The sequence below is a fragment of the Silene latifolia genome, chromosome 2 (genome assembly GCF_048544455.1).
Source record: "Silene latifolia isolate original U9 population chromosome 2, ASM4854445v1, whole genome shotgun sequence".
NCBI lineage: Eukaryota > Viridiplantae > Streptophyta > Magnoliopsida > Caryophyllales > Caryophyllaceae > Silene > Silene latifolia.
The window spans coordinates 46,138,129-46,151,954 of NC_133527.1; the positions used below are offsets into that span (position 1 = coordinate 46,138,129).

The following is a 13,826-nucleotide window of genomic DNA, read 5'->3' on the forward strand; positions in this document are numbered from 1 at the left end:
GGGTCACTTAGGAGTAAAGTTCATTCGAGATATAGGAAATTTGAGATAAATTGATCCGTTTAATTTCAAGGTATACTCGAGATCACTTATTTATGTACGGGTCGAGCCGATTCAAGCTGAATTGTTTGTTTTACCAAGCGTATCCAACTGAAAAAGACAAAAAGCAAAGAATCATCTTAAAACACATATATTGATTTTTATTTAATACCAAAAATATCACTATAAATAGACCTATGGTGTATGTTGTTTCTCATATTATCATTCTTTATTATTAATTAATCAAAGTAGTGTGACAAGTGTCTCTAAGCATTATGGATTGTGTACTAGTGAGGGTACTAATGGTCATAACTTCAATGCTGGCATTGTCATATGCAAAATCAGTTGAATATTCTAGGATTATTAACAAAGGTTTACCATCTTTACTACCACCAAATGGTGATCATGAAGATCTTGTAATAAATCTCCCCGGCCAACCAAAAGTCGATTTTCGACACTATGCCGGGTTTGTAACTGTCAATGAAGAAAAAGGAAGAGCACTGTTTTATTGGTTCTTTGAGGCTTCAACTCAACCAGAAGATAAACCCTTGGTCTTATGGCTTAATGGAGGTAAGCATATGCTAATTTTCTTTTTGCTGCTTTTGAAAATATAATTATCGTTTTCCCTAGAAAAGCTTCCAACTTTTTCGTCATCATAAGATCAGAATTATGAGGAAAAATAGAGGGGTATGCTTCTATTAGGACAAAAAATAGGCGACCTTCCTTGCAAAATAAATTTCCGAGAACTTGGTTTTGCCACTGCGAGTAAAATAGGCGACGTTCCTTGCAAAATAAAAATGGCATGTTTCTATTAAGACAAAAAATTCCGAGAACTTGTAAAAAAAAAAAGAGCAAAGTACAAAACTTATACGGAGTATAATTAATTAAAGAAGTTAGGAACATAATGGAAAAATGTAATTCTTAAAACTAAAACAAAATCATGCAACAAATGAAGTGTATATATAATTATGGAAAATGATAAATATAAAGTGTTAAAAAAGGAATGAAAACCTTAAATCAAGCATTAATGACATCAATTTACGCGTAATTGTGTTTTAAATTTCTAATTTAATTCCATTTTGGGAAGTAATTTAGTTTTAAATACAGCCCTTTGTATTTATCATTACTAATTATCTATTACTTGGTCGTTGTATGGTTAAAACTTTAAACGATTTAAATATTACGAAGTAATAGGTTATTGTACACCGTATAGTGATCTATCTTAGAATCCATTTTTGAAATAATGGTCAAAAATAAAATATTTGTCGTTTTGGGTCGGTTTTGAAAATATTTGTCAAAATGGTGTCCACGTAGGCTCGGGATTTCTGGACCTAAAACACGCCACTACCAATGACGTGTTTATAATGAGTACGGAAAGAAACTTCATTAAAAAATGGACTAAAACAAACACGTCATTGAGAATGGCGGGTTTCGGAGGGGAAACACGCCACCCCTAATGGCGTGTCTTATGTAATTTTTTTTTTTTTTTTTTTAAGTTCAGTCAGTTGAGGAAAAAAATTGTTGTAAAGACACGCCGCTACTAATGGCGTGTTTCTTTCACAAAACACGTCATTAGTAGTGGCGTGTTTCAGGTCTAGAAATCCTGAGCCTACGTGGACACCATTTTGACAAATATTTTCAAAACCGATCCAAAATGACAAATATTTTATTTTTGACCATCATTTTAAAAATGGACTCTCTATCTTACCGTCTCTTTTTCAGTAAATTCTGAATTTGTAAGTTGACAAGAGAGTCATGAAAAAGGAAAAACGATACCTGGATGATAGTGATGTGTGAAAAGATGACAGTTTGAGAATTTAAGTGCACAAGGTAAACAAGTACCGCAGTAATTGAGCTCTTTTTCAAAACAAGTCCTATAAGGATTAAGATTTAAGAATATCATATGTAAATTTTTGTGCTAAAAATAATGTGCTCCAATATTAATCTTTAACTAATGAAATACGAGTAATAAATTAGCTAAACAATAATACTCGGTATTATAAGTAAATTATTGGTGAATAATAAAAATAAGATTCTTTTATTTTATACAATTTTCACCCAAGTATCTGATACGGAGTACATAATATGATATACGGAATAATTTGTAATGGACCGACCGACTCGTGTTTATTGATTATAATATATACACATAAAAAGTTTGTCTGTCATAACTTTTTGGGTTGTCGCTAATTTTGTTACGAATGGTATTAGGTCCAGGGTGCTCATCTGTTGGTTATGGAGCAACACAAGAAATTGGACCTTTCCTTGTCAACTCTAATGGAAGCGGCCTTAAGTTTAATCCTTATGCGTGGAATAGAGGTCAGTATTTTGGACCCAGCTCGAGTTCCACATTAAGCATTTAGGAGAACATTATTGTACACAATCGTCTTAACCAAAAGTGTAAATAATCGTATTTTGAGATCACTTTCAATATTTAGTCAAGCAGACCGATATTATGATTGAAACAATTTCAAGGGCTCGTCGAGCGAGTTCAGCTCTTAATATACTAGCTTCGCGGTCAAATATGATGGTTATTGTTTAGTTACTATATTTCCATAAGCTACTTAACGTTGAGTTTAGAAAACTTAGCAGTTTGTATAAAACATACATATACTTTGCAGAAGCCAACGTTCTGTTCTTAGAATCCCCTGTTGGAGTTGGCTTTTCCTACACCAATACAAGTACAGATTTCGACAATCTTGGAGATGACTTAACAGGTATGTCTTTTTTACTATCTATTTGTTTAATCAATCCATGAAAAACAAAGCTCTAATAGAATTAGTAAAAGAAAGATTAATTGAATTTAACAAGAAAATTTTAACTCTAATAATGAGTGTTTGTTGTTATCAGCAAATGATGCTTACGAGTTCCTCAACAAGTGGTTCCTCAAGTTCCCTGCATACCGAAACCATGCCTTCTATGTTGCAGGGGAGAGCTACGCAGGTGCTGTAATAATCTCCACATTGTTTGCTCTTTTGTTATATGATTTGCCAAAACTAATGTATCGAGATTTACTGGAATTAATCACGCAGGAAAATACGTTCCTGAGCTGGCTGAGCTTATCCATGACAAAAACAACAATGATAATTCTTCATACATCGACCTAAAGGGCATTTTGGTAAGTATATTTACCTACTTGTTAACAACAATGAGAGGCTGTTGTCGGGGGATGACTCACTACCAAAAAAAGTTCATAACAATTTAAACTTGCTGGCGTAGATGGGTAATCCTGAAACGTGTGACCCTGAAGATTGGAGAGGATTAGTAGACTACGCATGGAGCCACGCTGTTATCTCGGATGAAACACACGGTTTAATTAGAGAATCCTGCAATTTTAGTAGTGATAACACTTGGAGCAACCCTGAGTGTACCAAAGGTGTAAATGAGGTGCTAAGACAATACAAGGAGATTGACATTTACAGCTTGTATACTTCCGTTTGTATCGCAAATTCAACTAATGCTTCTGGATCTTCAATGGAGGTCATGTTTAAATCTACCTCCAATATGGTGAGATCTCATGCTTAACTAAAACATTTAATCTACCATCATACGCTTAATAATAATTCCAATCTTTATTTGGATAGATGCCAAGGATCATGGGTGGCTATGACCCATGCCTGGATGACTATGCCAGAGCTTACTACAACAGACCCGACGTTCAAATCGCCCTTCATGTCAGTGATGGACTTAATCTCAGGAATTGGAGCATATGCAAGTATATTACTTCTATAAAGAAAATCCAGCTTTATAATACGTAATTTTTCTATTTTACTGAACAATTTGGAGACACTCTTACCGTATAATTTTCCGTTACATTGATTTGCAGCTCAACATTATTCAGTAACTGGGCAGATTCAAAGCCATCAGTACTTCCTATTTACAAGAAGCTAATTGCAGCTGGACTTAGAATATGGGTCTATAGGTAAATACGGCCACTACCTGATGTCAGTGCTGGTATATTTCAAGATGAGGACTAAAACTGATATTTAATACCCCCATTTGATTATAACAGTGGAGATACAGACGGAAGAGTACCGGTGCTGTCAACAAGATACAGTTTGAATGCTCTAGGATTACCAATCACTAAACCATGGACACCATGGTACCATGACCAGCAGGTATGACTACCACGGCCAAATCTATGAGTTATTGGGTTAATTTTGTTTATATATTCTAACATGAAAATTGGGTGATCCCAGGTAAGTGGGTGGTACCAAGAATATAAGGGGCTTACATTTGCAACATTCAGAGGAGCAGGCCATGCTGTACCCATCTTCAAACCTAGCAGCTCTCTCGCCCTTTTCTCTTATTTTCTACAATCCCGATCCTTACCATCCTCACGCTAGTGCTTCGTCCAATACTACAACAACCATAACGACAATACTTATAAATGGCGAGGCAAAACCGAGGGGCTCAAATGTGCTACTGCATTGTCCGATTTATGTAGCTTGTAACTTGTAACCTGAGTCGCAATAAAACAAACTTATATGAAATTAATTGAAAAGTCATGAATTTCTAAGAGGGAAGGTGGTGAATTAGGTAGCAGTTAAAATTAATTTTTAAGTTAACCCAATTAATTTGAGCAAGTCAAATACCAAGGAAGTGAGGCTTATTTGCCACTTCTTCGAAACAGTATCTAATACCCTTCTAAATAAAATAATGACTCGTCCACTTTGTAGAATGTTGTAAGCAGCAGGAGAAACGGACAGTATGAGTGACTGTTACCGAGATTTAACAATAAATTATATGAACATAAGTGCAGCGGGAAACAAAAAAGTAAAGGAAATTAATACACTTATTTTAAAAACAACAACAACAACAGAACCTTAATCCCAAAATGATTTGGGCCGGCTGACATGAATCATCCTCTCGAATTGTCCATGGGTGAACGCACGCCTCAAAATGCGAATAGAAAAAGGGTAAATAAAAAACAAAAAGGAAGAACGAAAATATAATGGAAAGTCAAGGTAAACTTAGGGGTTTTAAAATCGAATTCCGGATTTCTTTTATAACAACTTAAAATTTAAATAGAGAGAAAAGATTAAAACGATTTTTAAAAACCGAAATAGAATTAAGGATTCAGAATGAACCATGTAAAATCTATAAGAAAGTGGTTGGTAAAAAAGTGTAATAAAGGAGAGAAGAATACTAAAAATCCACATGTATCATTTCCCTCCATTGTGCCCTCTCCGTCACCATACTCTTCTCAAGCCCCAGAAATCTCATAACGTGCTCTATCACTCTCAACCATGTCTGCCTCGGTCTTCCTCTACCTCTAGGGACCTTTTCTATTCTCCAAGCCTCCAGCCTCCTAACTGGTGCGTCCATAGGTCTCCTTCTCACATGGCCAAACCATCTTAGTCGGTTTTCCATCATCTTGTCCTCTATTGGCGCCACTTTTACCTTTTCCCTAATCACCTCATTCCTTAACCGATCTTTCCTTGTATGTCCGCACATCCACCTCAACATGCGCATCTCCGCCACACTCATCTTTTGAATGTGATAATGTTTCACGACCCAACACTCGGAACCGTAAAGTAAGGCAGGCCTAATTGCCGTGCGATAAAAAAAATTTTCCCTTTAACCGTTGGGGCATATCTTTATCGCATAGAAACCCTGAAGCACTCTTCCATTTCAACCATCCCGCTTTAATTCTGTGAGCCACATCTCCGTCTAACTCCCCATCTTTTTGAATAATAGATCCTAGATATCCGAAGAAATCTGACCCCTCAATAACATTCCCATCAAAAATAATACTCCCCGTCTCTCGTCGATCTCAACCCCGCCACCTTAGTGAACCGACACCTCAAATACTCGTTTTACTCTGCTCACCCTAAACCCACGAGTCTCTAAAGTCCGCCTCCACAATTCCAACTTTCTCTCCACCCCTCTTTTGTCTCATCAATCAACACAATATCATCAAAGAAACATCATACACCAAGGGATGTCGTCCTGAATATCCCTTGTCAACTCATCCATAACTATAGCAAAGAGAAAAGGACTAAGTGCGGAACCTTGATGCACCCCGATGGTAATGGAAAATTCTTCCATTCTCCCAATTACATTAGTGCGAACACTTGCACTAGCCCCCTCATACATGTCCTTTATGAGGTCAATATATTTTCGCAACACACCCTTTCTCGCCAAAGCCCACCAAAGTACTTCTCTTGATACCCTATCATATGCCTTTTCCAAGTCAATAAAAACCATATGCAAGTCCTTCTTCTTGTCCCGATGGTGTTCCATCAACTGTCTCATGATAAAAATCGCATCCATAGTCGATCTCCCGGGCATAAATCCAAATTGGTTATCCGAGATGTCTACACATATCCTAAGCCTTTGCTCGATTACCTGCTCCCATAACTTCATCGTATGACTCATAAGTTTAATACCCCGATAATTGGAACACTCTTGAACACGACCTTTGTTCTTGTACAAAGGGACAAGAGTGCTTCTCTTCCAAGCCGATGGCATCTTGTTGCTCCTCCAAATCTTGTTGAAGAGCTTGGTTACCCATTCGATCCCTTTATCCCTGAAGCACCTCCAAACTTCTATGGGTATAACATCCGGTCCCTCTGCTTTCTTTGACCCCATCTTCCTTAACGCCTTTCTAACTTCACTCTTTTGTATTCTACGTACAAATTCCCGATTAACCATACTTGGTGTTACCTCTACATCCCCAAAACCTTGTTCCTGATGTCCATTGAATAAAGTATCAAAGTAAGAACTCCATCTAGCCTTTATTTCGTTATCCTGAACCAGAACCTTGTTGTCCATATCTTTCACACACCTAACTCTCCCAATATCTCTCGTCTTTCGGTCTCTTATGCGAGCCAGTTTATAGATATCCTTCTCTCCTTCTCCTGTGTCCAACCTGGCATACACTTCTTGGTTAACCTTTGCCCTCGCATCCCGTACGGCCTTTTTAGCGGCTCGTCTAGCCTCCTTGTACTTTTCAAAGTTCTCATCACTCATGCATTTCCCCAAAACCTTATAGCATTCACGTTTAGTCTTTATCGCTTGTCTCACCACATCGTTCCACCAAGATGTGTCCTTACTTGATGGCCTATTCCCTTTAGATTCCCCTAACACCTCCCTCGCCAAACCCTTTACAACATGCTCCAATATATCCCACGTTGCATCAATATCTTTCTCCTCGCAATCCGACCAAATATCGCTACTTCCAACCTTATCCAAATACGCTTGTTGGTTTCCCCCTTGTACCTTCCACCCTTTGATCCGTACCTCACCGATTATCTTTCTCTTCCTCAAGTCTCTCTTACCCCGAAAATCAAGCACCACTAGTCTATGTTGTGTTGCGGCACTTTCCCCGGGTATGACCTTGCAATCGGTGTACTCTTTCCTCCACACATTCCTTTCCAAAAGGAAGTCAATTTGACTAGCATTTCCTCCACTTCTATAAGTCACCAAATGAGAATGTCTTTTCTCAAACCAAGTGTTCATTACACCCAAGTCATATGCCAAAGCAAAATCTAATATGTCACTTCCTGCTTCATTTCTCTCCCCGAACCCAAAACCCCTATAAATGTTCTCGAAGCCAACTCGACTAGTACCCACATGCCCATTGAGGTCACCACCAATGATCAATTTCTCTCCAATAGGGACTCGTTCTACAACCTCTTCCAAATCTTCCCAGAAGGCTCGTCGAAAAGAAGCATCCAAACCTACTTGAGGTGCGTAAGCACTTATAACAGTCACCACCTCATCCCCGACTACAAGCTTAATGCTCATAATCCTATCACTCTTTCTCGATACTTCTACCACATCATCAATGTAATCTTTATCATTGGCAATACCCACTCCATTACGACTTTTGTCTTTACCCGTGTACCAAAGCTTATAACCCTAAGGCGCTATCACCCTTGCTTTATCTCCGACCCACTTTGTCTCTTGTAGACACATTATATGCACTCTCCTCCTTTTCATAGCCTCCCCTAGCTCAGCTAATCTCCCTGTCAAAGAGTCAACATTCCAAGTACCAAAACGTAACCTACTACCCTTCCTAAAGTCATGTCCTGATTTCTTTACCCGCTCTTGACCATGCTTCCTAGACCTATTTGACACCACACCCATACTTCGAGGTAGCGCGCCGCTTTTGGGCGACGACCTAACAACCCTTGCATATTTTTCACTACACCCGGGTCTAGAAGATGTAGAGCACCGTTGCCTATTTGACACCACCCCCAGATGTAAAGATGGCGCGTCGCTTCCGGGCGACGACCTAGCAACCCTCACATACTTTTCACTACACCCGGGTCTAAGAAGTGCAGCAAGTTGCTTCTGAGGAGACGCCCCAACGATGTTCAAATTCCGATTCATGTCCATAAAATGTGACTAAGTTTTGATGTTGGCTGCCACAGACCTACCGCAACCCTCCTACTTTATCCGGGCTTGGGACCGGCAGTGAATGCCCAAAAACACTCACAGGCAGAGTTAATACATTAAAAGCAATGATAGGAAAATAATTACCTACTAAATTAACAATTTGTAAACTTAACTTGACTCTACCAACTTCTAAACAAGACAATAGTAAAGCGGAAGTAAGGGTCGAACCCAAGAGAATGACCTTTAGCTAAAGACTCGATTTTTAACTATTAGACAACCACTAATTATTAAAACACTAATGACAATTAAGACTCAGCAATTAAAATTAATCACAAACAATGAATATTCACAATGGATAACATGTAGAAAACATGAAAGGAGGAATCTTTGGTTGGGAACAACATAAAAAGAGTATAAGTGAAGAGTTTGTTATTGTGGCAATATAACAAACACTTAATAGGCAAAAATCAATAATGAGAAAGAACTTGGTGTGATTATCCCTAATGACAAACTTAATAAGCAAGTATGAATCCTTTATTTCTTTCCTTCCTTCACTTATTACACAACATGAAAGATAATAATCTACTAACCTAAGTCAACTAGTAGATCCTTCACAAAAGAGTAACTTGCTAAGCCAGAAGGCAAACCAAATTGTGAGCAATAGAGCAATTCCAAACAAGTTGTGCTAAGATATGTCTCAAATAATCTAAGCCAATTATTCAACAGACATACAAGTAAATTCGTACTTATAAAGACTTGATCTATAAGCCAAGATTAAATCTTTACAAGTTTGCTTCCAAGAAGTTCCGAATAAAACACCAAGACAAGTGAATCGAGAAAGTCTACAAGTGAGTATGGAGTAGTTTTTCGCAATCTTCCCTCACCACGTCCTTCTTATGCCCCCTCTCTTTTGACAACCACCAATAAAAGGAAAATCTAGACTCAAGGTTTTCACTGTTAGTCATTAAAATATCTCGTGTCTATATTCGTTCCTTGGTCCTCAATCTTTGTATCTTTATGTAATTATTTCTAGGTTATTGTTTCCATATTACATAGCTTAGTCTTTAGGTAACTAGAGTTTTCTTTTCCTTATTCTTGTACATGTATACCTATAAATATTGTATTACATTGATCAATGGAAATCATCACATTCAAAAACAATTCTCTTCAAACTCTAACATGGTATCGTGCTTGTAAGATCCGTTCTCTTGCTTGCATTCAATTTTTTTTTTCGGTCTCAACCCGTCCCTTAGCCCTATTCGTCCCTCTCAACAATGGTCCCTCATCACAACATCATCCCTAATCCCAACAATCCTAATACTCCCTTCATCGATGTCAATCTTGTTGGAGTTTTGTCCTCCACAATAGTGCGTGATAATATTATTAAATCTCATTAAGGAATATGCATGGGATATTCATTGGCAATACTAGTCAACTGATCAACGTATATCGGTAACGGTTGGCCAACTAGGGTTTGACGTTACTGTCATGAGACGGCGGTGTTCAGCTGATCTCTTTCGGTCACACCTAAAGGAACGAACCCCAACACGAAAACTAATTAATTGTATGAGATACAGTTTAATTAGTGGTCGGTGTATGGATTTCGGTTACTTGTCGTTAAGAGTTACCTAGACCAAAACAATATTTATAACTTCACAAACTACTCTACTTTTAGTAAAGAGGTAAGTAAAGGTCGGATCCCAAGGGACGGGTATTGATGTAGGATTTTCGATTGCAAGTGGTTGTATCTAAGGGTGTCACAATTTGGGTTGAGGTAGGAGATCAACTAAACTAAATAACAATGCAAACAAAGTAATGCAAGCAAGCAAGATTATTAAAATGAGATGTAAACAATTGATTAAAGGCACTAGGGTGTCATGGGTTCATAGGGGATTCATGGGATTTGATCATAAAAAAATATTTTCTACTAGATGCAAGCAATTATTGTTGTGATGGGATCGAGTTAGTGTATGTCTTACAATCCCTAGGAAGTTTGGGTCCCGGAGCCGAATCGATTAGACTGTACAACACCTACAAGTCGACTTAATCCTCCCTATCCAACTATATGCATGGTCTAGTGAGACCCGAGTTGGTTTATATCTTACAAGTCTCATTGAAAAGGTAAGTGATGGGTAAAAAATGCAAGGATTCATAGGCTCGCATTTCATCAAACATAACATGTGCATAAGTTGAAATCACAACAAGCAAGCAAATTAATTATGAAAACATATTAGATTAAGCATGAATCAATCCCCATGTTGGTTTTCCCTAATTCCCCATTAACCCTAGTTAAGGAAACTACTCACTCATTATCAAGTTTAACATGGTAAGAAGGTTGTCAATCATACTAGCAAGGCAAAACATGATGAACAAATGAAGATGATTAACAATAATTAAAAAGGATTAAGAGAGAATTATACCTATAAAGATGATTCCCAATAATAAAGCAAAGAATAATAGAAGTACTTGATGATTGATGAAAGGTTGTCAATCCTCCAAATAAACCCAAATAATCTTCTAATTACCCAAAATAAATGATGAACAATAGAGAAATTAAGGAATGATTAAGAAATGAGATTTATATTAATGTTAAATTAAGAATTGATTACAAGATTAAGAGAGTATTAGGACTAGATAAAGATCCTATTAAGATGACATATCCTAATCTAGGTAGTACAATGGGGTATTTATACTAGAGATTAGGTACAAAGATTAGGGTTACTAAGGGCTTAAATGACTATTAAAACCCTTAAGAAAAGTTGAGGAAATGCTCCTCTCCAAGGAGATGCTCATCTCCGTTTTGGTGGTCTTTAACTAATACGCTCGTCCCGAGCGTCTTGGCTGAGGGACGGTTGGTTCTGGAGCAGAATCCGAGCGGATTGTTGGTCGAGACGCTCGGATTGTAGCAGGGCGACGCTCGTCCTGGGCACTGCAACGCTCGGACTGTAGCAGGGCGACGCTCGTCCTGGGCACTGCGACGCTCGGATTCCTTCACAGTCACTTCTCTTCTTTTCTTTCCTCAACAATCCTAGGGGATCTTGTTGGAGATGCAAGGATCCTTTCATCCTAGCCCAATCTACTTTATTTCCTACATAAGCCTTCTAGCATTGTCTTCTCTTTGATGCTTGATCATTGAATTCGATCAATTTAGCTCCATTTTGCCATGAAAATGCAAGGTTTGCACTCCTCTCCTACCAAGGGATCAAAACCTCAAAGATATGCAAAACGAGAAACTAAAGATAGTAAATGACCCAATTATGCACTAAAAAGCATAGGAATGAGGCTAATTCGGGGACTAAATATGCTCAAATATGAGTCACATCAAATATCCCCAAACCGAACCTTTGCTCATCCCGAGTAAAAAGGTGACAAAAACTAGGACCCTTATTCAAACTAACCTACTAATATAGACGATATGAGACAATTAGCGGGTCTCACTCTGCCCCTTCAACTCACAACAAGACAACCTTGAGGTAGGATGCCTTCTTGCAAGGCAAGGTGGGGCTTGCCAAAATGGCGATACATCAAAACATTAAGCACACAAAACAAGTAATGGATGCATCTAAAAAAATGAATATCCACTTTCCTCATCTAAGTGGCGGAAATTATCTAAAGGGGAAGCAATTCAAGGGTACACATTCCATCATAGATATGGTTTCTTCAAACTACTAAGCCTAGAAGGATACCAATTAATCACCTCCAAGTTGTGTCAAGCTAGGGTACCTTTGTTCTCAATCGTTAAATGCTTTTGTCAAGAGTAGACTCCCTATGGTGTTAGAAACACCGGAGGATCGCGGAATTCCCCTTCTTGCCTAAACAAGAAGAAGGCTCGTCTCCTCTCTACCATGCACAAAAGTGGATACGATGGAAAAGGGATCAATAGAATTTTGAGTTTCATGTGGGATTTTGCTTTTGTTGTTGTTTTTCCCCCAATTTCTTGTGGCATTTGACATTTTAAGAACACTTTATTTGCCATTTCTTTTTATGTTTGGCATTTTCAACACTTGACAATTTTTCATCTTTTTGCATTTTCTTTTGAATATTTTCAAAGCTACCCCATATGTAGCGAGGCTGCTTATATTTGAAGCATAGGAGTTTTCATTTTTGTTACTCCTCTTTTCTTTTGATGCAATTGCAAACTTTTTCTTTTCTTTTCATTTCTTGAACTCAAATTTTGAATAATTTTTGTGCCCATTCCCTTTTGATGACAAAAATGTGGTAGAACATGGATGATGGTTGCATGGTTTCAAGGGTCACCTTGAAATAAACGGTAGCCAAGGAGTTATCACACCACAAGGTACTCTTGACTAGGCCTTAATCCATGGGTCAAAGGATACTAGCATGACACATCCTAGGGTGTTTTACAAGCATTCTAACAAGTAAAGTCTTAAGAAGAAAAAGTATCTACAAGGATGTTATATACACTTGTCAAGCTTCCCAAATAGACGGTTTCACAAAATTTTCCTAAATGCAACTATATGCCATGATTCAACTAACATTTATACAACCTAATGCATATGCTTCTACCAACTAGTATGTCAAATAATCTAAATGCAATCCTAAATTCACATTGTTTATACCGCATCAATCAAAATAAAGCCACATAGTCATTAATATAAAGAGGAAAAAGGAGATTGGAAAGATCATACCATGCGGTCTTCAATATCCTCATGTCTCGGATGTGGCGTAGTCGATCAATGTGAAAAAGGATGAACAAACACAATATATACAAAAATACACTACAAAGGAATTGAACATGTTTTTGGATTTTTGAATTTTTCAAATTTTTATGGATTTTGTTTTATTGAAATTAAAAGACATGTTTTTGTATTTTTCAAAAAAGTTCAATTTTTATCATTTTTGTTTAAAAAGTCATGTTAGAATTTCCCATTCCCACACTAGTATGGGCATTGTCCTCAATGGCCAATACGATAGGAAATTATGCAATTTATATGAAAATGCATGATTTCTAAGCTAAGTGCAAACTATATGACATATAAATAAGAGTGAATGCAAACTAGGCTATGCTATATGATGCATGAGTTTTTGTTATGTTGGAGAGCATAATTTAGATTAGCTCCCAATGCATATGCATAAACTTCCCCAAACCAAAATAGACACTATTTCTAATGTCAAAAATTGGGGGAGTTCATGCATAAAGATGCTATGCATGAAACTACATTTGTCATTTCGGATTTTGAATGTGGGAACAATAAAAGAAAAACCTCAATGGGACCGAGGTGTGAGTCCTCTAGATGATGCTAGCACTCCAAATCATAATCAAGATAAAAATTATATGAAAAACAAGATAAATAAACAAACCTTAAAGGAGGTGTAGGAAACTCACAAAGTAGTGTGGCATCCTCCCAAGAGCTTGATAATCCTCAATCTTCGCCCATGGCGTCATCACTATCATCTCCATCATCATCACCAACTTCACTTGA

The 13,826-nt window shown here is 37.6% G+C and overlaps 1 protein-coding gene across 1 annotated transcript; it reads left to right on the top strand.

Moving 5' to 3' along the window:
• Positions 1-230: 230 nt before the first annotated feature.
• Positions 231-4,571, top strand: LOC141642685 (serine carboxypeptidase-like 31). Its single transcript, XM_074451554.1, has 10 exons — positions 231-606; positions 2,248-2,355; positions 2,658-2,753; positions 2,887-2,979; positions 3,069-3,154; positions 3,256-3,543; positions 3,621-3,751; positions 3,863-3,958; positions 4,049-4,154; positions 4,236-4,571. The coding sequence occupies exons 1-10, from the start codon at positions 312-314 to the stop codon at positions 4,380-4,382; spliced, it is 1,446 nt and encodes a 481-aa protein (XP_074307655.1). The 5' UTR covers positions 231-311; the 3' UTR covers positions 4,383-4,571.
• Positions 4,572-13,826: the final 9,255 nt, after the last annotated feature.

What these genes read in the sequence shown, in the direction of transcription:
- LOC141642685 (XM_074451554.1), top strand. Translation starts at nt 312, where the DNA reads ATGGATTGTGTACTAGTGAGGGTACTAATGGTCATAACTTCAATGCTG. An exon ending in TCCTTATGCGTGGAATAGAG is followed by an intron (nt 2,356 to 2,657) that starts GTCAGTATTTTG and finishes TATACTTTGCAG; the next exon opens with AAGCCAACGTTCTGTTCTTA. An exon ending in CATGGTACCATGACCAGCAG is followed by an intron (nt 4,155 to 4,235) that starts GTATGACTACCA and finishes GGGTGATCCCAG; the next exon opens with GTAAGTGGGTGGTACCAAGA.